Raw genomic sequence first — 27,319 nt, 5'->3', positions numbered from 1 at the left:
GTCACTATTTGTATTAGTTCATTAATGTTACTTACAACATTTATTTTAGTATCAAATAGCATATTTTACCAAAGAATCCCTTCTTGTTACATAACTTTAATTAGGCAACACTTTCACAGGGTTGAAATAAAACTAGAATAATAAAATACATGAAAAGAAAAATTTACCTACCCTTCCCATACTTAATTATTCCGACCACTTAACGTGCAGACACTTGTTAATTTCATATATTTTTAAGACATGTCTATGCAATAATTTTGATGATTTGTTCTAATAAAATGATTCAGAAGAGGCATTACTTCAACCAAACTGAGTTAGATTGATTGTTTCATTTACCCTTCTAAGTACACATCCGTTGAGTTAAGGAGTTAGATTCTGTTTCCAGCCCTGCTCTTTAATATCTCATTTTAAGTTGAAGCTTTCTTTACTTCTAACTGAAACTTACCTCTTGAGCATCTCAATATGTCATTCCCTTGCTCTCTACAAAATGGAAAACCTAGTGTACTGTTGAGAGAGAGAGAGAGAGAGAGAGAGAGAGAGAGAGAGAGAAGAAATAAAACAGAGGGACCTCATGAAATTAGAAGAAAGACCAAAAAGATGAGGAAGGAGATTGAGAGGGAGGGAGGAGGGGAAAGTATAGGGAAGTACTGAAGAATTAAATCTACCAAATTGTCTTATATGAATTATGAATATACTACAATAAATCTCACTTAAATATATAGTTATAAGGCACTAATTTAAAAATAATAATAACAACGATAATAATGGTATAAGGGAGATCAACAGAGTAGAAACAAGCATATCTTGGTGATGGAAGAGGAGAAGAAAAGGGAAGATACGGGGGAATGAGAGATGCATGTATGAAGAGGGCATAATTAAATTTACTATTATCTATAATTATAAAGCACCAACAAAAATAAAAAAGGTCATCAATAATACATAAACATCAAAAGATTTCAGAAATATAAAATCACTTGATAACATTTTATACATTCCTATTTTGCATATAGTTAAGAATCAATTGTTCAGTCCACACGAGAATGAGAACAATCAGTAGGAGACTAACAACATGTCTTTCCATATCCTGATCATCTGTTCCCTAACAGTACCCCAATCATCACTATGAATTGTAATTGTTCTGTAAAATATCTCAGGAACTATTCTACACAAGAACCATTGCTTTTAAATGCTCATGTATACCTACTTATGAAATTGTTTTAAAAAATTATTTCTGTACAAAATTGCATTGTGATTTTTTTTAATTCAAATTACAACTAAATATCTCGTGCCATAAGATATTTACATTACCTTCACAAAGTAGTATATTTTTTCAATGGCAATATGTATTAGCACATTTCATGTGTAGGTACATTTATATTCTAACATTACTATGCTGTACTGAAGAGTACTTATATTACATACATTTGTATTTCATATACATTATAGAATCTGTGTGAATCCTTAAAAAATTAATCTAGATAACTGTTGAAAGGGATCCTAATTAGGATTCTAAAAAAATTTACAACTATTATTCCACACAAATGAAGTGATAATTCAATAGAGAATATAAAATTTTAATGAAATTGGATCATTAAACACATGGTTGTTTTACCAGTAGAAAAGCAATCAATATACATTTTAGCATTAATAAAATAAAGAAGAAACATGTAAAATATTACAATAGAAACATAAAGTCATCTGAAAAATTGTGACTTTTATTTGTAATAAAACTTTAGAAAATTGGAAATAAAAGGTACTGTATAAATCTGAACGTGAACATTTTTTAAACTTGGACTGAGTCATATTTAATTGGAAAGTGCTAGCACATTGCTTCTGAAATAATTTTAAAAAGTGATGCCTCCTATCACAGTTATTTTTAAACATTGTACTGCACTAAAATGTTACTACTAAGTATTTACAAGGAAATGAGGAATGATAGATATAGCAAAAGAATAAGTAAAACTACAACAATTGTAATGATGTTTAAAGGCAAAAGTATTGTACCAGAAAATTAAGCATAAGCTATATGTATAATAGTTTACAGGAAAATATTAAATTAATGAATTTAGATGATCATGGGCATATAAAACCCAGGATAGATATGTGTACATTAAATAGCTTTGTCCTTAATTCATCTTTAATTCCTGTTGTTCTACTTTAGGACATCATCCTCTGATCGTATTTGTATAGTTGATGAAAACTTAAAAATTGAAATTGGCCAGATCCTTGAATCTCATCAGGAGGAATAAACAGAGAGTAGAAAAACCTTTACTTGGTTATCAAGTAGTCTAAAGGTCAGTTTGCATCCCTCAGTGGAGTCAGTATTGTTTGGTCAGAGATCCCTGAGCTTTTAGGAAATAGGGAGAGCTAAATTACTGGACTCTACCAGCCCAAAGATTATCTTAAATCAATGTGTATCTAACCTGTTTCATTAGAAAAGTATAATTAGATGACTGTGGCCTCAGAATCACATTGCGATAAGACTAACTTATCAATTGTCTTACTTGTTCCAATAATAAACATAAAATATAATTGTATAAATAATTTTGGTTTCTATTTTTACAATGATTACTAGTATCAGTTGGCTTTATTACTCTTCAGAGACACTTTTTTTACAATTGAAATTAAAAATATTGGTTATGTCTTTGTAGCTAGCTTCTGAATCATTATAACTATCTGTCATAAAAAGTCCTTGTGAATTTAAGTTTAGCTTGATATTTGGCTATACCTATTCAAACAGGCACCTATTTGTAGAAACTTATTGTTAAGTAGGTGACACAGGATATCAACCTGCACTGAGTGCTTCAATTAAAAGGCATGGTTTTTAGAAGTCTTTGGAAATTGTCTTTACTAATTAGTTCTGACACAGAAAATTATAATAATAGTATACACACATACTAATAATTGTTATGTATGTGGAGCTGCACTTAAATTACATTTTTGTGGCAATATTAATAAATACTAACCTATATAAAGTTATGTAAATGTTTTTGAAGATTGAATTCATGATAGCATCAATAACAGAATTTCTCAGCACATAAGACTTATTCTGCCATCACTGAGAACAATCTTGTGTAAGGAAAGTGTAGCTCTGTCACTGTTGATTATGTGCATTTTATTATCAACCAAGAGTTTCACAGAAGATTGAACAAGTCTCCTACAAATACTAACTTTAACATTACAAGAAAGCTTTATTGAATGGTATTGTCACATATCACATAGAATGCTTTAATCTCTGGTGATTATGGGAGGAATCTAAACACAAAAGCATAAAGGAGAGGTAATTTTTTTTTATATGAGAGTAATTTGCTATCATGTACGTAATAAGGAAGTCAGCAACCTGTGGCAAGAGCATTTCATAATTAAAGCTTGCATTTATTACAAAATCGTAAATTAAACACATGTGCTATAGTTTTTTATTTTACTATTTGCTGAATTCAAACTGCATATTTCAAAATAACTCATTTGTTTTAGTATGTAATATCTTGGTGTGAAATTCTATGTTATAAAGGTTAACAGACTTCTTTTAGAATGAAAATATAAATTTTCCAATAGGAAAGCTATTTTAACTTGCAGTTTTAACATGAGTACACTTGAATTAATCTCAGATAAATTTTTTGAGGTGTTTATTTGTGTAAAGAAGCATAGATTAAAGAAAGATTTTTACCTGTACTCTAAGTCTATGATTTTAGTAACAATCAAATAGATATAAGGTGAATTAGAGAATTTATTGGTCAAATTCAGGATGAAAATATCAGTTTCGTTGGTTCTCCTGTTTCCACCTTTCAATGGAGACCTGATTTTATCAGTGTGAAGACTATTATTTATTCACAAGCCCTGACTGGCCTATCCTCAGTGGATTTATATTTGAGAAGCAATTACTTTACAACCTAGAACCTCCAAATGAAATTCTGAAAAGAGACAGTATTTTCCTACTTGTCACCTTAACCGTGCAAAGTATTCCTCAATTATTTCTGTTTTTCTGTCCATAACTATCTGGAAACTAGGTCATTGTTATTATTTTGTGTTTTATTTTTGACACCTCAACTTTTTTATAATCTGAGATAGTATAATCCAAGTCAAACAAATTAGACTGTGTAAGAAAGCAAAACATTTAAAAGAATAGGAAAAACAATTTATCCTAGTCTAATTTATTTTCAGCTCATGTGTCTGAAGGCATAGATTCTTAAAATATAATTTTCACATGTGGTAAATTTCAAGAAATAACATTTTTTTTCTTGCGAAGGAATTGAAATTAAATTTACATGTATTTTACATTAATTGAATTTAAATGTTTTTCTTATCACCACTTATTATGATATACTTGTGCCATATTGATGATAAAATAATAAAAGTGAGTTTTATGTGTGCTATTCCAAAAATATAAATTATGTGAATTTAAATATTTCCTTAATAATCATAGAATTCAGAATAACCCACTTTATTCACATTTCAAATCTGAAAGATTATAATAATCCTTATTATCTTTAGAAAAACTAAAGTTTTTTTTTATAAGACATTTCACTTTCAAAAACATCCTGACTTTGATAATAAGTAAAATGCTCATCATAAAGACCAGAAATGTTGGACTCTTGCTAATGTTGAAATTGATGTTTCATGAAAAATTGGGTGGACAAAATTTATTTGATAGTGCTCCAAAACATGGGAATAAAGGACATTAACTAGTAATTTATTCTAGCTATCAATAGGGAAAAAAATATAAAACCAAACTTTAAAGTATTCAGGCTTTAAATTTTGTTTTGTGTATATATACATATACATATATGACAAAATTTTTATGTATACATACATATACATATATGATAAATAATTTCGACACTAATTAGCATTTGAGGCGTGTGAAGTCTAAATATTTATTGATTATCATTGTTTTACACATAATGTGGCCTAACTTATTAAAGCATGATTCACTTTTAGCAGGATGTTGTAGTGATCTGCAGAAAACAAATCACTTGAGTCTGCATTTTAAAATCCTTCAAGGCAAGAGTTCAGTGTTTAAAACAAACACTTCTAGGTAGGTTTGGGTGATATTGGCAGAACCTGTCAAAGGAGGTTTAATTGCTCATTAAGCAGCATACAAAATCTATTTTTAAATGCCCTTTCCTTTGATGACATGCTAATGTTTTATGTAAAAGCTAATGGCCATCATGGAAAGGACGGATTATCTGTTTGATAGACAATTACTATGGTACCATTAAAAGGACATAAAAAAGAATATGTAGCTTTTGCACTAAAAACTTTCCAAATGATGACTCAGCATTTACAATTTACCTCCAGCTCTTGGGGTATTATATGCCTCCATCCAGACCAATAAAAAAAAAAAATCCACTTTCATAAGACGTCATGATCTATGCAAATTGACTAGAAGATTTGTGCATGGACCTCAAACAGGAGTGCACAAGATAAGTATGGCAGTTAGATAGTGCCTGCACTAAACCATGATTTGGGAGTCTCTTGGAAGCCACAGTTAGACTGCAGTGATACCATGTTATCAAAACTGTAATGTATTCAAAATAATCCCCTTGTAAGTGCACCATTTGACTCTGAACAACACCTGCTTTTTAAAATACTTCATGTCTTTCTCTTCTTCCTACGTCACCAGCCAAATCTGCTCTTTCTAATTTGCCAGCCCACCCCATTTTGCTTAGCAGTGGAGTAAGCCTGGGTGTTTTTGAGCTCCCTAGCTGCTGCATTCTCTGCTAAAAGGATCTCAGTTATGACCTACATCATTGCCATATGCCAATGACTCACACACTGCTACAAACAGTCTTCATCACTCTAATATGGAAATCATCCTGGGATAAGGTGTGGCTGGCCTTTTTGCATCACACACTTTAAAAAACCCACCTTTTAAAGTGCCCCCTATTTTCCATGCAATTCATCATTATCAATCATTTACACTTTACATTTTCATAACACATCTTGTCAATTATAATCTTGCTTAAAATTAATTATTTCTTGTTTGTGTACGGAATTAAAATATAATCCATGTTAGAAATTAATTTCTGTGTGTTCTTTCCAATTCTATTCTCAGTTTTACAGAAAAGCTCCTAGTACATGAGTATGTAAGATATGCTTGATGAGAAAGAAGGATAAGTTAGAAGATTAAGGAACAAAAAGGAGAAGGATGAGAGGAATGAGGAGGCAGAGAGGAGCCAAGCAGGCCAGAAAGGAAGAGAAGGCAAGGAACTATTCCTTTGCTTAGCAAACAAAATTGAAGTCTTTAAAATAATTTTAATATCTAATAATAATTTGGATACATATTTCACAGCTTGATTTGTTTACACACTAGTTAAAATACTTATATTCAAAAGGATGTAGAAAGATACTTTTGAATTTCTACCCAGTATATTAAAATATAAGAAATCAGAAAACTATATGAAAGAATATATATTTTTGGAATCATTGGATAATGAATCACATATTTAGGTAAAGCAGTTTTAAAACATGTTAGCATCATTTTAAATGATCATTATGGAATCATATTTGTCAAAGTTAAGTAAATTTTTGAATTAAATTATACTATTTATTGTGCTTTTAAAGTATTTTCACTGGTTGAATTAAGGGAAAAATCTTTGCATAAACATAGCTTTTCCCCTACTAGAAAAACATTTCCAGTTTTCAAGGCAATAAATTCCTATGTCTTATGGAAATCACCCTGTTCTTTATATATCATATTTAAATCATTAGTAACAATAGCATTGGACTTTAAAAGAAACTTGAAATAGTTGCACAGGGGTTTTCCACCACTTTGCTTCATTTTTAGTCTTTACATTCCTTGGTTTTGATATCAATAGTAGCTCTTGTTTTATAAATTGTCTTTCTATATTCTACATAGATATCCTGCAGAATTTTATTAATTGCTCAAATAAACATGTTTGAACTTTTTTACTGCTTTCCAGAATGAGACAAATTTAATAACACAGGTAATTTATTAATGCACAGTACCATTTTTTAATTTTTTTTTACCATAGACTAGTTTTTTTAAAATATTTCACTTAAACATGTTCATAGAAGGAAGTATTAATGTAATACTTAGATAATCCACTTCCAAAACATATGCTCAAAAATTTAAAATTTGTTGTCATTGTTAAAATATCTTTGATGTAAATTAATATGCAATACCTTCTGGAGACATCTCTGGGACAATGGCCTCATAAGGTTCATCTAGGAATTTTGGTTCATTGTCATTGATATCCGAAACTCTGATGACAAACTCAGACTCAGGCTCCACAGCCCTTCCAGTGGTGGTGTCTATTACCTGGGCTCTCAGAGTGTAGAGGGACCGTTCCTCTCTATCGAGCTTCTGTATGGCATATAGGTCACCTGTTCTGTTGTCAATGGTGAAAAGACTTCCAGCTCCGTCTCCCCAAAGCTTGTATTGAAAAGAGTTGTTTCCATTGTCTAAGTCAGATCTTAGCTGTAAGTACAAACAGGTACAACTGAGTTTCCAGATATGCTCAAAATGAAAAATCCATTTTAAGAGTTCATTTTCTTTTGTGCTAATCGTTCCTTGAGTTAATAATTCTATTTAATTCCTATATTATTTTAATTCACACATCAATTTCAAATTTAAGATCGATCATCAGAAAGAGAGTTAATTTTTTTAAATATAAAGAACTACAGAAATTTGATTCTTCTACATAGACAATTCTAGTAATATATTACTACTGAAAAACAAAGCCTCTCTCATAAAATATTCACAACATAGTTGGTCCATGTTTGTTCTATGGTTACATCCTTGATCACTAAAACCAAAGCCTCGGATATTTATATTTGGTTGGATCCTAGAGAAAATTTTACTTATATCTATGATCACAAATAATTATAACATTACAAGTTACATAATGCTGATGAGCTCAATCTTTTCTATGCAGAAGCAAAGACAGAAAATTTTTAAAAATTACCCAGAGTCTCAGGTTTCTGGGAAGTTTTATGATTTGGCACAGGACTGTGGATTCCAAGATTCACCCGTGATGATAATTATATAACATGCTTTTAAATCTTTAATTTTAAGCTAGAAAATGCCCACTCTTTCTAACACATTTTACTTGATTTTTAAACATACACTTTTCTTCTTTTTATTTTGTGAAAAACTGCTCATTCATAGTTTTGATGAGTTATTTAGATTTTAAAATTTATATGTCAAAAGATGTCATTTTGATATTGATGTGGTTAAATTGGCTGTCTGGTTTATCATAATTAAATCTACATAAATAATTCTCCTTTTGTACGTAAATGATGCCTTTGTTATTACAAATGTGTGTTTTCTTGATCCACCATTCATGAATATACTCTTCTTCAAAGGAAGACTTCCTATGAAAATACAAAGATAACCATGAAATGCCATCCTAAACCAATTACAACTTGTCTGATGGCTGCAGTTAAAAGTTATTATTCCTCACTAACTCATATAACTTTTCTATGCTATTGTGGAGAAATTCTAAACATACCCCAAATAACAATAATATAGTATTATTGTTGTTGTTGCTCTTATTGTTGTTGTTTTAATCTGTATTATCATTGCTACATACTGGAAGAAACAGATTTGGGAAAACTAACATCCAACTTGATGTTATAGTTATAGCTTTTTTAGTTTGATAGTCCTTAATTATTTATAAAGCAAAGAGATTTTCTATGTCATGAGGTTATGAAATTAAGAATAATTAATATATTTTCTAATGAATATGTCAAATGAGCAATGAATAGACCATGTTTTTAAAATGATATCACTTCAGTGTAGTTTTAAAATTTGTTCAATATTGAATGAAGGTAAATTAAATTCAGTAAAGAATAGGAGTATACCAAGCTTATTTAAATTATAAATTTCAAAGACCAAGGAGGTTAACATTTTTAAAGACACATTTTTTTTCTTTTCTTTTTTTTTTTCAGTACTGGGGATTGAACATAGCAGCACTCAATCACTGAGCCACATCCCCAGCCTTATTTTGTATTTTATTTAGAGACAGGGTCTCACTGAGTTGCTTAGTGCCTCACTGTTACTAAGGCTTGCTTTGAACTCAAGATCCTCCTGCCTCAGCCTCTGGAGTGCTGGGATAACAGGCAAGTGCTACCATGCCTGACCATAAAGAACAATTTTAAGTGGTAAATCACCAAAACTCTTTTACTGAACACTTGCCTCTAAATGTCACAAAATGCATGTGTTAAACTTATTTCGATCTCATGCACTATAGTACATATTTTGAAATGTACTATATTTTTATTTTAAAATATTTTCTCAATTAAGCAGCTGTTAAATATTTGACCAAACAATGTCACTTTATCTTTTTTTAACATAACTGCCTTTCAAATTTTTTTTTAAATGAATGTATCAAAAGGCACTTTTGTGGGACACATCTTACCAGCATTTCTTCAGTTGCATACACCTAAACATCCCCCAAAGTTTCTTCCAAACCAGTTATCTCGGTGTAATGTGAGTCATGAGGTTGTTTAGAGGAAAAACAAGTATTTTCATGGATGTTTGTTATAGAAAGAAAAGAACAGGCAAAGCCAATCATTCTGTGAGATGAGGAAACAAGAGGCTGGTGTAGGTGGCAGAAACGGAGTAGGAAATGTGACAGCCAAGTAGATAGTCTTTGTTCCTGTCACATTGGTACAGTTAAGTACCTTATTTACGAAAAGCCACCAAACGGTATTTGCCTGTCACCCTCTTCAGTGACAGAAGAGTTTAAGTCATTCTAGAGATGACTCTAAATGGAGCTAGATAGACTCAGTTCATTAGCAGCCCCTGAGACGGACCCTATTTGTGCCACAGGGCATGTGATTTACCTGCAGACATTATGGAGAATTAAAAGGGTAAGGAGGACCCTGTGGGAGACAAACACAGACACACAGGAGTGTTCTGAAGCCTGTTTGCCTAAGATCCTAATATAAGCCTGTGGTTGAAGGTACTCCTGTGCCTGTGGTTGATAGGATAGAGGTACTTAGATGGAATCCAGATACCACACTAATGCTGAGGCTCCCCTGAATGGGCTAGAAGACAGTTAATGAATTTTGAGTGCTTCACCCTTTGGGCCCAATTAAATTTTAGTGCCAGTTAATTAGCGGTTAAACTTACTTCAGTTCATTCATCTAGAGAAAGAACCTTATGGAAAAGGACATGATATTGTAATTATCTGTGTTTAAAGAAAACCAAATAATAATCAAAACCAAAAACATAAATTGGAGGTGTTCTGTCTCATTAAGGACATTTTCTTAAAATATATTCTTCTAAGAAGGTGAAAGTAACTATTCTTTGCACTTCAACTTCACTAATCAAATGAAGTGTGTGGGCTTCTGACACTCCTTGGCTGCAAAAGGATACAGTATTAAACTGCTTCATTAAAAATGAAGGAGGGATAAATCAATAGCTATTTAGCATAACAGAAAAATCAGGCAAAAAAAAATGTTGGTAGATGATATTTGACTCATTGAGTCTGCTTTGATGTATTACCAAAAATTGCACCACTGAATTTCTAGCTATTAATCAATGAAGGCAGCCTTTTCATGTAGGAGACTAGAGTGTAATTTGAACCTAGAACTCAAGTTTTTAATGATGTTCAGGTGCTTGAAAATTCTAAATAATTAATAATGTTCATGTTTGAGGTTTTCTAGTGGTTCCACTGAGAAAAATGCAGAACTCAGCAAACACCAAAACCATGGACTGGAAGACTTTCAGAAAGTAAGTACCCGTCCAATGTAATGAATTTCATTCATTTCCTCTGGTACAAAGAATTGGTTCCACACCCAGCCTCGCTTCACTCTCCAATGAGAGTCTGCCCGTTTTTCGGCCTTCTCTCTGCTAGAGTCTCCTGCCACTGCAAAGCCAGGCCAGAGGCAGGGGATCCCCAGCACACAAGGCAGCAGCCAGCAAACGTGCATTGCGATGTCTCCTTGGGTACCAGTGTCACTCTTCCAAGGACAGAGTGTGTAGCCCACCAAAATCCTGTGCTTCTTTATCGTCTTTTTTCTCTCAAATATCTTTTGTATTCCTAAAGCATAGAAACAAAACAAAATTTGTCGTTTAAGAAATAACATTTTCTCCCATAATTACTAAAGACAGGTTACAGCTTTTGCATCTGAGAGAAATGGAATAAAATATACATTCAATTTATCCTTTGATTAAGCTAGTGAATTATATTTTGTAGCCCAACAATAATCCGATTGCAATAATTATAATTTTCTACTCAAGGAACACTTGCTGTAAACTGCAATCACAAATCCGCCTGAAGGTTGAAAAGTTACTCTTAGCTATCTCCTTGACTGACAGATGACAGAGAGAGAGAGTTTTAAAATATTATTTAATTTACTTATGTCCTTCTAGCCATCTCAGAAAAATTCGTACTATTCCCTTAAAGCAATCATCAAGTCATGAGTAAAAACCGAGGCATGTATTTATCATCTTTTCATGCAATATAAATAAGATTTATCTTCCAGTTTTGAAAATTATGATATTTTATGTAGTTAATTAAATAGACAAAGTAATAATTAAGCTTAAAACCCAAGAAATGTAATAATAAGTTAAAGTATAAAACATCCGAACTAGAAAGCCTGTGCAGGATATTTACCCTTGTATATTTTGAAAGATTTGGTAAAATTATTTCTCATCGAAAACAAAAAAAGACATTTTTTAGGATTAAGTACAAAATATGATGCCAGGGTAAAATGGCTCATGGTTTATGATATGTACTATAGCTATGAAATGAAATAGTAAAATCAAAAACTCAGCCTACTGAGTTTTTCATTCAAAACCTATTGTTGAACGGAAGCTGATGTTACAAACTGTCTCTTTCATAATTGGTAATGCTCATCCTTATATGTAATTGAATAACTTCATATTTCCCTCCTCTATTTAGGATTCCTTCAAACTATGTGGGGTTTCTTTCTTTAGCCACCATGAAGGAAAATTTGGTGAGATCCACAGTAGCATTTACTTTCATGAACTCATCAGGAAAGCCATACATCCTGGCTTAGAAGTATTTCAGCATGATCTTGTTTTGAATATTCTGTAGGTGTTTTTTTAATGATTCCTGAGAGAGTTTGGGGTCTTTGGCTCTTGTTAGGAAAGGTTATTAAAAAACACTTAATTAAGAAAGAACACAGGGATTCTGTGTTCCCTCTGTAGTCCCTTCAAGTGGATGTATTTTTGTTACTTGTTTACTTAATGAAGGTCATGAAGAAATTCAGTTGAAATGAAAATTAAGGATAAATTTTATCCTTACATTGAATATTTTAAGTACTTAAAAAGTCTATTTTTTAAATGTTAGTGAAAAATATATTTTGATAGCTAGTAAATAATCATTTGTAACAAATACAGTTTACTTAATAAAAAGATATTTTGCATAAGTTTGGTAAACTATCACTCAGGGTAGGAAAGTATTTGTCTTATTTGACAAAGTGATATTTCTGTTAACATTATATTGTAACCTTCTCATACAACTAAAAATAGAGAAAATAACATAACGAACCACTGTGCATCCCTGTATAGCTACAATAATTACCAGCACAGGGCCAACCTCATGTCATGGATACATACACCACATCCTCGGAGTAAAACAGATTTCAGATGTCACATCATTATAACCATACCAGACACACTATACTTGAGCTTACATGATGCATGTGTATGTGTATGCACCTCTAAAAATCAAAATTGGATACTTGAAGCTAATATTAAGATTTTGACACAATCAAATATGCATGGAGTGTTTAAATTAAAAAGTTTCAAACATCTTTGAATCACATTTCAAATATATTCACACAATATGATGTGCTGAGATATTTGTTGTCTTGTTGTTATCTCAGTTTCCTCTATTTTTCATTTTCCTTTCCATTTATGTGATATAGTCTTTGGTCTCTATATTGTTCCCCACCCTCTGGATATTGCTAAATGTATTCCCATGTGTGATCAGATATGGTTCTTTATCTTGTGAATTCACTATAAATTTCTAGTGACTTTCTTCGATACAATTTAAAATACTTGTTAAACATAAACATAACTCATGTTTTACACTTCTTATTGCATGACATCCAGTGGCTGAAATCGCCTGGAATTTTTTTTTTCATATCTTGTTTTTACTGTAGTGGGAGATGGGTTTTTTTTCTTTATATATGTATTAGCACATGATATACTATCAGAGGAATCATTTGTTATAAATTTCATAGTAAACTTTCTCTTAAGGTTTCTTTTAGTTTTTGACAACTATTGCCCAAATTGAATATTTCAGTAACCACAGTGTGAAACAATGAAGAAATATAAACTCTAAAAAAACTAAAAGTAATCCCCCAAATTTAATAATATGTTATTTGAAAAAAAATTCACAGGACGATTTTTATCAGAAGGTTGAATAGTGCAGAAGAAAATACCTTTGGTTATGAGGACAATTCAGTAGGAACCCATCAAACTAAATTACAGTGATAAAACTAACAGTACACAAATAATTTTTAAAAATAAAGAGGATTTCAATATCTTTTGGAACAATATCATGTGGCATAGCATATGTATAATTGGAATTGCAAGAAAAGAGTGATAGTGTCAAAAACATTTTTAAAATGGCCAATTATTTTTCAAATATGCCTTATATTATCACATTGAAAAAGAAAAAAATAATAACTTCAGTAAACACCAAGAACCCCCCCAAAAACAGGAACAAAATCAACCCAATTATGCTCTTGTAAAATACTAAAATAAGATATATATATATATATGTGTGTATATATATATATATACACATATGTGTGTGTGTGTGTGTGTATATATATATATATCTTAAAATCACTGTTGAAAACAGCAAACAATAATAATGTTTGTTAAATATTCATCAGATCTGGGTGTGATGGCAGCCTGGGAGGCTGAAGCAGGAGTATCATGAATTCAAAGCCTGCTTTAGTAAAAGTGAGGCATTAAGCAACACAGTGAGACCCTATCTCTAAATAAAATACAAAGTAGGGCTGGAGATGTGGTTTAGTGTCCTAGTGCCACTGAGTTCAATCTCTGGTACAAAAAAAAAATCATCAGAAATAATGTATGGTAAATGGAAGCAGAATATCATGCCTGAAGTTCTCAGAAAATACACTCCAGTTTATACTTATACATCCCACACTATAAGAACAATATTAAGCAGAAATGCAAGACTTCACCAGCAGCAGGACTTCATGACAAAAATAATGAGAAAGTCTTCAGATGAAAGACATATGCACAAAAGTAATGAATCATGTAGAAGTATTAAATATGAATAAAATTAAAGGGCATTTTGCTTATTGATTAATATATTTAGAAATTGATGTAATAACAACAACATATTATGGGATATATAACACATGAAGAAGGAAAATTTGTAATGATAGTGGCTCAGATGGTGAGATATGAGAAGTGGAAACACCTTCCCTTACAAATGGAGTGACGCAGCAGGACTTCAAATGATGACCCTGATAAGTAAAGAACTCCAGTTCAAATCTCTGCAACAGTGAGATCTCACAAACAACAATGTACAAAAGGAATAATATGAATACAAATAAAGTCTTAGTATGACAGTATAAAAGTACATTTCACCAAACAGAAAAAGCAAACTCAAGATTATACAAACAAACCCTACAAAATCAATCACTGTGATAGAAAGGAATCAGTGAAACCTGACAAAGAAAAGGAGAAGATTGTCACATAAAGTTTTAAAATTCAACTATGTACTATGCAGAAGGAAAGCACTTTGATTACAAATACACAAGAAATTCATCAGCAGGATGATAAGGAGAGACTGTATAAAAATCATGCCTTAAGATATTGGAAATAGCCATAAAAGTACTTTGAAGTAAAATCCCATGACCATAAATATTACCTGAATAAGAAGGGACATTTATTAAAGATAAAATAGATACATTCATCCAGTTTTAAGTATGAGTCTACTTATTACAGAGCTTAAAAATACATGAAGCAAACCTTATCAGGGTTAACAAAAACCAGACACAGTGACGTTCGAGGAGGATGGTGGATTATTTACCACTATTCTCCTTTATTGAAATGCCAAGAGGACAAAAAGATCATGAAGTACATGAAAGATTTAAGAAGTGAGTCAACTAGCTTCAAGGAATGAAGCCATTGTAGAGAGCCGCACCAACAGAATACAGATGTTTTACAAGGACACATGATACCTTTTTAATGGAAGAACATACACTGGGCCATTAAAAACTTTTTTCAATCATTTTCAAAGGTTTCCTTATTACAAAGTACACTCTGTAATGGCAAAAAATAAAGTATAAATCAATAACTAAATTATATCGGGAAATAGCTATGCATTAACAAAATTAAAAGTATAGTATCCTTATATAACAAAATTAAGAAATCAGCAAGAGAAGATTGAAGCAATCTCAATGAAACCAGAAAAAGAAACAGTGAGCTTGAGAATAGAAATAAATAAAGTAGGAATGGTAATGACACAGGAAAATTAACAATACCCGAAGTGCTTCTTTTAAAATATCAATAAAATTTATGACTAATTAGTCAGAATGATAAGGGAAAAATGAAGAGGCACAAATTAACAACTAAAATGAAAGAGAGGATGGTGATATATCTTCTACAAATTTAGAAGGGGAATGTGAATAACACTGTGAAAATGTTTAAGACAATAACTTTGACAACTTTTATCAAATATTGAAATAAAAATTATTCAACTGACATAAAGAATAGAAAATTGGGAGTATTCAATAGATATTAAATGTATATTCTATAATGTACATTTTCCTGCAAGGAAAAACATAGATCCAGGTACATTGGAATGCAACAATTAAGGAAGAAATACTACTAATCTTAGATAACTTTCTTCCAGAAAATACAAGTGGACATTTCCCTACTTATTATAATGAGGCAAATATGATATGATTATCAAAACAAACAAAAACACAATATACATTTAAACTACAATTGGCCTGGTGGATATAAATGAAAAATCCTAAACATAATAATAATTATATAAATGATAAATAATCCAAATTATTTTTTAAAAGGAAATGCATTAGAAAAAAATTTTATAATTTCTGGAAGAATAAAAGGGTTTCTGATTCAGATATTGATCAGCATAATTTTCTCTATTTACAGAATGCGAAGGGAAAACCTGGCATAATCTCAGTAGACACCAGAAGCAGCTGTTTAAGGGCAGTACCCATATATGTAATGCCAACTCATAATGGTAGAAAGCAAAAAGAGCTCTGGTACTCCAACAAAGGACAATTACATAAAATCTACACCCACCATCTTAGTTTAAATTATAAAATGAACATTCTCCCACTAACATCAAAAACATTACAAGGATGGGGGCCCACTGCACTTCTATTCTTGCACACTCTATTCTACACTTTTGTAGCAAGTGCCATAAAGAAGGAAAAGAAATAAGTGAAAAACAAAAAGGAAAATATCTTCAATTAAGAACAGTCAATTTCTGCAAAAGAAAAATGGGATGTATTGAGATGATAGCAATAAAATGGGATATGAATCTTAAGTGTTGTGAAATAGGAACAATGAAGAAAACACAAATGTCTCACACTCACTATGCAACAGTTATATTTCTACATTCTAGAATCATGCTATTAAAATGTGAAATAAAAACGCCTTAGACAAACCCTTTGAAAAACTCTTTCATGATAATAAATTATGGGCAAGATCTTTATACATAAAATAGAAAATACTGTTGAAAAAATAAGAATTAAGAGAATAGAAGTATTGCTCAATAATTAGTAGACCAAATTTTATTGTGATGTAATTTTTCTAGTAGGTTCAGGTTTGTCATTTTTTACTAAGACAGAGACATAAGGGCTATATTTATTTTTTTTTGTTCAAACAATTTAAAACACACAAATAAATAAATACATGCAACAGTGTTTCTCAAGGTATTAATTGTCACTCATTGGAGGATGGTGATCTATGAGAGACAAGAAACAGAAGCAACAAGTCCTAAAATTGCCCCAAATTACTGAATGCATAGGAGTCCAAGCAGCAATTTTGAAGGGTAGAGAAGACAGAGAGAAGCTTACATTCTGAGTGGATGAGCGCTGGAAGCATGGTACCATGGTAGCTACAGGTCATAGGGGACACCACTGAAGATGAGAGAGTTGTATGATTAGAGAACTTTGGCGATCTGTAGAATATCTCCATTGCATATTTAGTAGATTAATGTTAAATTATGTATGTGAAAAAACTACATCTTCCCATGGAAGGAGCCACCTGAAAGCATTGGGGGAGTAGTCCTTTAAGTCTGTAATCAACAGTGAAAGTGAGATGCCTCATGGTTCATGGGTACAGGTGGGGTACTCAGTATTTTTCCTAGGCAATAGGAAAGAACTGTTCTAGATAAACACTGGTCTGCTTTTCTCCAGGAAATCTTAAAAGCAAGAACATAAAGGTCAGCATTTCCAGCTAAATTAAAAAACATCTCTGAAAAGAGTTCAAAAATAAGCATAGGAAAATAAAGCCTTCAACAAAAAAACAAGGTAAAATTTCGAGTCTGATATCCAGTCAAATGGCCATGCCTATAGAGAAGAAGGAAAGCATGCCCAAGGAGATTTGTCCCAATCAATTAAATCAACCTAGAAACCAATCATGGTATATCCATAAAGTGTAATACTCAATATCAAAAACAAACAAGTGATGCACACAGAAACTGAATGTTGACACTAAGTGGAAGAAAAAATTAACTCAGATTGTATGTTTCCATTTATGCATATAAATTTTTAGAAAGTTAAAACCAATCACAGTGAAAGAAATGAGCCTAGTACTTGAGGCTGGGAGAAAGAGTGAAAGGAATGGATTTCCAGTGGACCCCATGAACTCCAGAGAGTATGGATGGCTATGTTCATTACCTTGATTGTGCTGATAAAAATAAAATATCTCAAAAAAAAACCCCAGCAACAATTGATCTTGAATACATACAATGTATTGTGCCAGTTATACCACATTATTACACTTAATTATTTTATTTGTCAATATCAGAAGAAGAAATTAGATGATTTGTGCCAAAATGATAGTAGATATTCTGATGTTACATTTTAACATAACGGACACATTCTTAAAAGTATTTTTATTAAAAATTGAAAGTTAATTTCCAGAAATTTGCCAAGAATAATAACTAAACCAAATGAAATGTATCTGAATTGTTAGTTTCTCTGGAGATCATTTACCCACAGTGTGATTTGTGCAATACCAGCTGGTTGTGAAGCTTGTGTGAGCTCCAGCATCTCCAGATACAGGGACATCAAGTCAGCATTTTGTCACACTACCCTTGAGGTCTGTGCATGACAGGAGTTCTGAACAGCACTGGCACCAGAAAAAGGATCCAGGTCCTTCAATACATCACTGGTTTCAGAAGAACAAAACAAAAGTAGAGAGATAAGGAATATACTGTTCTAGATTAAAAGAAATTCAAGAAACACAAAACCTGGTAGGATAAAATGATGAAACATGGGTCATGAGTTGTGCTAATATAATTTTATACTCAGGTTTTTAGGATAAATGAAAATTTAATATGTGTACAGTAAGTACTATATTAGGTGATAATCAGGATATGCTGTTAATGTGAATGATTAGAAGTTTCTTTGTAGTTGTATAGAATCATGCCATAGTTTGGGTTATGTATACTTCATATCTTGGTGAATATTGGTTTTGGAAAAAACAGGATGCCTAACTTCTAAATTTTTTAAATTAAATATTTTAAATTTAAATATTTTAAAATATTTAAAAATATTCAAGAATAAAATAGGAAGATAGGTAAATAACCATGGCAAAAACGTGATAACAATTATTCTAATGGGGTCATGAGAATTTGGATAGTTTATTAATTTATTTTTTCAATTGCTTTTAAAACACACACACACACACACACATATATATATAATGTATATATTAAACCAATATTAAAAATAGAAAGTTTCATTTTATCATTAATATAGTAGTCTGAAATCAATAGTTATTTTAAGAGCAGCTACTAATGAAAATATACAGAAAAAGGAATATTCCATAATACTCATAAAAATGAAAATTTGTAAAGCATTTTGGAGAATAATTTGGCCAAGCAATATTTTAAAGTGTTTAATATATAAGCTAGAAGTTATATTTTATAGTTCCATACCTAAAGAAATGTTCAAAATTATCTGCTGCTAGAAAAATACAAATCGGGTAAATTTAGGAAAAAAAATGAAAAATAATGTTCAAATTAGGATTCTGAATGATATTCATTATGTAAGTATTTTTTCTAAATTTCAAGGCAATACTCTTTCATACTGTTAATGTGAAGAAATTCTGTATAATTCTAAGTCTGATAATATTCACATGAACCACAATATTTAATATGGTAACTTCCATAATAGTAGGAAGGTATGTTGTTTTAATGGTTGAAATTTAGAACCATTTTACATTTTCTTTTCTCTCCAACAATCAAAAGTAAATATTTCAGATATAATGATGCTCACTAGATGTGAATTATCTCTCTCCTATATGATAAACATTTTTAAAATTAAGTTCATATTTGAAATATTCAATAGCTAAATTTAAAATTAACAGCTAACATATCACTTTATAATTCTACATAATAAAAAGCAGATCTGAAAACTGTTCACAGTACTTTCAAATATATATTCATAATGAAAAAATAATGAAATGGAAGCAATAGTTATATCTGAATTATGAAATACTGTGGTTTTGTTTATATTCTTATATATTTGAAATTTTCTATAATGGTCATGTATTTCAGGGTAAGGAAAAAAATACCTTTTCAAATAATGATGCACTTTTGATTGAAGACTGATGACAGCTGTCAGCTGTGCAAGACTGAGCAACTTTCTGAGCTGAGTCTAGGCATACAAGGAAAAATGCTAACAATTAGTTATATTTGAAATGGGCTCAGGAGAAACCAGTGGTGGCATTTCTGCCTTGCATTTGCAATCCTGGTTATATTTTCCAATCAGGTGAATACATTAATAAAATCTTCATAATACTTCAATATGGAAGAAGCATGCTAATACTGTGTCTCATATTAGTCTGGTTTGATTTATTCTCTTATTGCTACTATGTAGGTGCATTAATGAATATTTATCATTTTGTACAGTAGAGTACATTTCAACATATATAATGCATATAAATAGCATGAAACTTACAAGGCACAATAATAGATAACTACTATTACCATCTTAATACTATTGGAATAACACTTAACCTAAGCATCATCAAAATACTATCTCCAAAGAGAATCATATGAATTTAGTTTTGAAAAGTTTATTTAATCTAATATATTACATCACACAGGAAAGGATTTATATTCACAAGTGACCTGCCAAATATCAAATATTTCTTTGAATGTAGAAAAAGGACTGAAAACCTCACTGCACTTTACTGAACAGGAGATAGGAAATGCTCAGACACATAGCATTGTGACATCTGACACTGACCTGTCCCCTTGTTTACATTGAATCAAGATCTATACACTGAATTTTAACCTTTGGGCCATTCTTGAAACCAGACATAGTAAAATGTTTCCTATTATCCTCTTCCAGACACCTTCTATTCCCCCACCTTGTTCTGAGGTTTTCAGGTTAAAAAAAAAAAAAGTGGTAAGAATAAGTCAAAATGATGGATTTGGTGGCTGGTGGGAGAAGATAAAAGTTGAAGCTGCAAAAAGTGGATGGGATAAATATAGAAACGTAATCCTATTTGTGATCTCTTAAAAATCAAGGGAAACTTGGCAGCCTCTTAGAATGACGCTAGGCATAAAGACTTCGAAATGGCTTTCTCAGAAGGAAATATAGAAAGAAATGTGTGTGGAAATAGCTTGCATACATAAGCGCAAAAGAGGCAATATTTCTGGGCCAAAGATTGTTAATAAATGGCATGCCAACTCCTTCTCCAAAAGCATTCACTCCAGAGAGCTAGAATATGAATGATCTTTCTCTGTCCCATTTCTGAACTCTTGTGAAGCATGTGTTTTGCATATTTACTGTCACAAAGAAGCCCTTGGCTGCAGATAAAGTAATATAGAATCATATGTCCTCATAAGACTCTGCATATATTCTCATCAGACGCCCTCTTTGACTTTGCAGAGCCTTCCCATTGACCATTTGTGTGATGCCCTAAGACAGCTAAACCACTTCCCCCACATAATAGTTGCATGACCTTGAGCGAATGGTTTGACCTCTACTGTCTCAGTTGCCTCATGTAAAGACTGATGATAATAACTGTGCTCATCCCCCAGAATCATCTTTTTTATAAAAAGAGTTGCTACACATAGAATTTTGCCTGAGGTGCTATGTTAAGTGTTGTTAACAAACTACATAAAGATAGCTAAGGATAGGCTAATGGTAAAGATCAGATGTTTTCTTTATTTCTCAACTTTGGAATATTCAGCTATTTTTAATCTCTCCAAACAATACACATATACAATATCTTTATAAATGTCTATTGCAACTATAGTATAGGCCTCTTGAATGTCATTTTTTCTAAGCATGGCTAAGTGACTATGACAAATAAACATTGTCATGCTTGAAGCAATACATGATATTGCATGGACGTATATAAGCTGAAAATGATCCCAGTGTGATTCAGAACAATTATGTTTTCAAAGAAGACTAATTATGACTTTAGGGATGGAAAATATTATAATCTATGCACTTATACAGTTTGAAACTGAATCTAATTAGAAATTGTCTTTTCTATGACCTCTTCTTGGTTACATAAAGATAATTATTCCATCTGTGAAAACTTATAAAAAATATAATGTATTCTGGAAGGCATGTGGAAAGCTGAAATACTGAATGTCACTAAGCTCAGCTTCTCATAGAGAAAAGCAGATGGCAATTAATGTAATGGCCCCATCTTTGGAAAACTATTGACTATGCTTGGCCAAAATGATACATCATAAGACATAATATGTGACGATCTGGAAGTCCCAAAGCTTAAAAAAGAACTAAGGAAGTCTCTTAAAGTTTTCTAAAATATTGCTAAAATAGGATAAAAAGTTTTGCTACATCAGTTTAAAGAACATATAAGTTTTTTATATCACGATCTAAATGTACGAAGCAAGGAAATACTACTATAAGACCTGTGTGAAGCAAACAGCATAAGGGGATCTTTTGGAAATAGCAACAGACTTCACTTTAATTTCTTCTGATTTCAAGGATTCCTTATAAAAAGCAAGAATGAAGGCTTTGAAGTATCTAATTACAGTTCCCCTTTATTTCATAAGCACATATAATATAAATACATTGCAGAGCAACAATGTGGAAAGTTGGTGGCAGTTTTCTGACTGTGTCTCAAAGTCTGTTTTGTCTTGATATACATGCATACCTCTTGGCTTATCATGTCTATCTACCTTCCTTCTACCCTTGCCCGTCTCCCTCGGCACCCTTCATAATCCCTCTACTACTTAGAGGTTGTCTTTGTTGTACTTATTGTTAGTTTCCACATATGAGAGAACACGCAATACTTGTTTTTGTGTTTTGCTCCTTTCACTGAGCACGCTGTCCTCTAGTTCCATTTATTTTTCTGAAAATGACAGGACTTCATTCTGGATGAATGCTACTACATTGGATGTATGCACCATTTGGAGCAGCTAGGCTGACTCCGTATCTTAGCTGTGTGAATATTATCACAGTAAACATGGGTATGCATTTATCTTTTATATATTGTGACTTCATTTCCTTTGAACATATTTCCAGGAGTGGGAAGCTGGATTACATGGTAGTTCTACTTTTAGTTTTGTGAGGAATCTCCACACTATTTCTACAGCAACCGTACTGATTGACCCCCAACAATCCGAAAATGTTCCTTTTTCTCCACATCCTGACCAACCAACATTTGTGATTTATTTATTTTTTTAAACAGACATTCTTATTTGGGTGAGATGGCGTCTCATCTTACTGTTAATTTTCATTTTCCTGATGACGAATGATACTGAACATTTTTTCATATATTTATTAGTCATTGGTATTTTTTTTTTTGAAAATTGTCTAGTCAGATCATTTGCCCATTTAAAAAATTGGATTACTGGAGGCCCTTGGAATCTGTTACTGATTTTTTTGTTTTTGTGTGTGTGTGTCTGAGAGAGAGAGAGAGAGAGAGAGAGAGAGAGAGAGAGAGAGAGAGAGAGAGAGAGAGAGAGGCGGGTATGTAAGCTCTTACATATTCTAGAAATTAACTTTTTGTTAGATGAATAGCTGGTGAAGATGTTCTCTCATTCTTTCTCATTCTGTAGGTTGTTTCTCCACTCTGTCGACTGTTTCCTTTGCTGTGCAGAGCTTTTTAGGTTGATATACTTCCTTTTGTCAATTCTTGCTTTTAATTTTTTTTTTTTTTTTTGTACTTTGGAGTCGTATCCAGAAACTCATTGCCTGTACCAATACTTTGAAATATTTCTGAGTGTTTTCCTCTAGTAGTTTCAATATTTGAAGCCTTACATTAAGTTCTTTGTTCCATATTGAGGTGATCTTTATACAGTTTGAGAGATAGAAGTCAGTCTTTAATTTTATGCATGTGTGTATCTTATTTATCCAGCACCATTTTTTAAAAAGGCTTTTAATTATTCAATGTATGTTTTTGGCAACTTTGTCCAGAATCACTTGGCTGCAGAGTGGATATGGTTTTCAGTTCTCCATTCTCTTTTATTTGTCCGTATTTATGTTTTAATGTCAATGCCATGTTGTTGTTGTTTTTTTACAATGGCTCTACAGTATGTCTGAAATCAAGTATTGTAGTGCCTCAAGTGTTCTTTTTGCACAAAATTGCTTGGGATATTAGGAATCTTTTGCAGTTGCATATAAATTTAGAATTGCATTTTTAGGTCTGTAAAGAATATTGATATTTTGATGGTGATTTGTTAAATATGTAGATTTATTTGAGTAGTAGGGGTATTTTAATAATGTTATTTTTTTACAGTCTATGATTATGGTCTTCTTTGAATCTTTCTTAAGGGTTTTATAATTTCCATTGTAGAGATCACAATAAATTCACTAGTAATTTGTAGAAAAGCTATTGATTTTTTGCATGCTCATTTTGTATTCTGCTACTTTACTAAACTTTTTTTTATCAGTTTTAATAGTGTTTTGGTGAAGTCTTTATTGTGTTGATTTCTGATATTTCTATATAAAATTTATTCCATTATATTTTATTTCATGAAGAAATGTTAGATTTTACCAAGTTTTTTTTTCTGCATCTATTGATATGATCATGTGATACTAAGAAAATATGTTAAAACATGAATAAAACAATAATAAGTAACCAGATTGACTTGGTAATGAGAAGATTCTCAGCAAAGAAAAGTCCAGGACTAGACAGCTTCACTCCTTAATTTTATCAAGTCTTTCAAGAAGAACTAATGCCAATGCTTCTAAATTGTTTCATAGAATTGAAACCCTTTGACCCATCCTATGAGGCCAGCATCACCCTGCTACAAAAACCTGATAGGAACACAACAACAAGAAAATGAAAAGAAACTGAAGTTCCATGTCCTTCTCTGATGAATATCAATGTAAGCATCCTCAGAAAAATAAAATTGAAATCAACAGCACAACAAAAAGATCACACACAATTATCAATATGGTTCCAGGGATGTAAAGATGATTCAACACACACAAGTCGATAAACACGTGGACATATTTAAAACCTTGTCTGTGTACCTAAACATAGATAGAATGATGTTAATAATAGAAAAACATGTTAGGTAAATAAAAATAAATCCCTTTGTGGAAGTTTTCTGGCTGAAATATCTTTTGGAATCTGTATTACCTACTGTATTATTTCTTATTTCAATACCTATCTTATTTAATTCACATAGCTTTTTTATTTTACATTATCATTGTATTATGAACTATTTAATATTTTAATATTTATTTTATTTGCATTGCAATCTTAGATTTCAAAGAAATAGTTTGAATTTCTAATTAGTTCTTAGAAGCATTGTAATTTCACAACTTTTGAAATGATTGTTTTACCCATCAAACACCTTGAGTCCAAGATTAAGTATCAACCACATGAAGGTATTTACCTAAGTGCTCAGGCTAATTCTGGTCCCCAGAAAGGAATAATATGAACAAAATTATCAGTTATAGTATGGAGACAACTAAAAAAATCTACTGACCAAGTGAATGTCAAAAGTAATAGTTTATGTAAAAAGCATCAATGGGAGTTTAGAAATACTAGCATATTAAGATATATTCACAATTATAAGTTAATGTCTACGTGGATCCTGTATATTCTATATGAAGATGGAATTTTATAATCATGATATCCTTCCTTCAACCCTATCGCTCCAACAAAGGCTTATCTACATTACCTTAGGATTTTGTGCACATCCTCTAATCTTTGAGTGATTGAGCAGCTAAAACTACTGTGACTGGAAAGTAAAAGAGAGGAGTCAAAAAGAACTGAAATCCTTTGTGGCAGAAAATTATTTTAATAATATCCATCTTGCAATTGGACAAGTTCACGCAATTAGTTTTATTAATGAAAGATGAGGATGTGTACCCTTTTAGAACAAAGGCATTGAAAGGTTTATGGGTGATGCTCTTTACTTCCATTTCTTTAACTACTATATGCCTTAGTTAGGAGATGGTGGATTCTATGCCAAACTCGCATCACTGAATGACTGAGTGAAACTTAGCACCCCATCTTACTAACTCCCACTATACATTTGTGGTAGGATGTTTTTGAGACCTGGGAAGTCCATTGGTTACTGAAATACAGCTTATCACCCAGAGTAGTAAAGCCATCTCTATCCATAGCACCATAATGCTAGTTCCTGTATTTTCTTTGTAATTCAATAAGAACAATTATTATCTCCATTTCAGAAACAAAGTAGGAAGACCAAAGTGAGCTCATCCAGGTCAACTATACCTAATAACTGGAATAAAACTTTTCCAGTTACGGAAGAGAGAAAAATGCCTAACTTGGAAGGATGCAAAGGGTGAGCATGGTCAAAGTTGCCTTTGCCTATTAATTTCTAAACCATTGTTTTAGACAGCAGTCGAAGTAAAGTCATTTCCAAGGTCACATAATGAGGGTAATAGACTGGAAATCCTCACAAACTCTGTAATTGAGGTAATTTCCTCTTGTGCACATGTCAGGGCTTTGTCACTCTTATTCAACTCAACCCTCATTCATCTAGGATATTTCTCTATCACATTACATACTGTGTTAATTATTCTGCCATTTTTTCACTATGTGAAAAGCAAGTGCTTAGAGGAGCTTTCAACTTAAGTTCAATTTTTCCGTGTCATGTCCCCATTTGTCAGGTGCATCCACATTTGAGTACAGTCCCTTGACGTCTCACACTAGTCTGTTTTACATGTGTGCCCACAATGTATGAAGTGTTAAGAGCAGTTTGGGGTACACCGTTCAAAAGTTAAAACTTTTTGAGTCATACTTGCTTACTTTTCACACATATGTAGGGGTACGTATATAGTCACCATCATACGTAGTGTCCCCATGAGGTGGCGAGCAGAAAATAACTTTGTTACCTGGTTTTACTTTCTGATGTTAATTAATACTTAAAATCATAGCACTTAAGTGTTGAAAATGAGACCAGTGGAAGATGTAAATTATGATAAAGATAAAAGATAGTTGAGAGTAGTAAGTATGAAGAGAGATAAAAATAAAATCTAAAGTATACATCCATAATGTGTACATGGCAATTCTTATATTGTAAAAACATTACTAGTTTTATGAATATAGAAAAACCATTCTCATTTACATACTGTACAGGAAGAACTAAGACTCAATCAATTTTAGTAATTTGGTGTAAATAAAGTTTTTTATCATATATACATATATATACACACAGCATACATATTTAAAACTGAATTATATTTGAATTTTAGTGCTTAACTATAATTTTGATCAGAATATTATCTTGAGCAGAATAAATATTATAAAACTTTCAGAGCTCAATATGTTATTGCATTTTCATTCTAATATTTTATATGTTTTACTATCATATCTTAATCCTAATTATACCTACTAACATGGGTACAAAGAGAATTATTTCCAAAAAATGTTTAAAAATTGTTTATGTATGTTAATATACAATATGTATTTGGAATTATTAACCTGCATGCACAGTGTATTGTATATGGTCTTGTTCAATTTGAATATTTAGTCAAGATTTAAGCTTCTGATATTGATACACATAGATCTACATTAATTTCAACTGATATACAAAAATCTCAGTTTATACATCCATGAAGCACTGATGTATGCTATTTTCTCTTTATTTCTTGTAATCAATATATAAAAAAAATTTGTTTCTGTCTCCTTGAATCAATATTTAACAGT

General features: G+C 31.6%; 1 protein-coding gene across 3 annotated transcripts in view; it reads right to left on the bottom strand.

Annotated features, from left to right (window-relative positions):
- Positions 1–27,319, bottom strand: part of Cdh19 (cadherin 19) — a 76,993-nt gene that overhangs the window by 35,802 nt on the left and 13,872 nt on the right. For 2 of the 3 annotated variants that reach the window (XM_078029906.1, XM_078029907.1), the window contains 2 exons: positions 10,711–11,012; positions 7,147–7,441 (listed from right to left, as the gene is read on the bottom strand). In XM_078029906.1, coding sequence (XP_077886032.1) covers positions 7,147–7,441; positions 10,711–10,902 — 487 coding nt within the window. In that variant the 5' untranslated portion in view covers positions 10,903–11,012. Of the gene's footprint in view, positions 1–7,146; positions 7,442–10,710; positions 11,013–19,771; positions 19,855–27,319 lie in introns of all 3 variants that reach the window. The other variant, XM_078029905.1, reaches the window with a different exon arrangement.

Source organism: Ictidomys tridecemlineatus, chromosome 13, assembly GCF_052094955.1.
Source record: "Ictidomys tridecemlineatus isolate mIctTri1 chromosome 13, mIctTri1.hap1, whole genome shotgun sequence".
Lineage (NCBI taxonomy): Eukaryota > Metazoa > Chordata > Mammalia > Rodentia > Sciuridae > Ictidomys > Ictidomys tridecemlineatus.
This window is presented reverse-complemented; position numbering and strand designations above follow the sequence as displayed.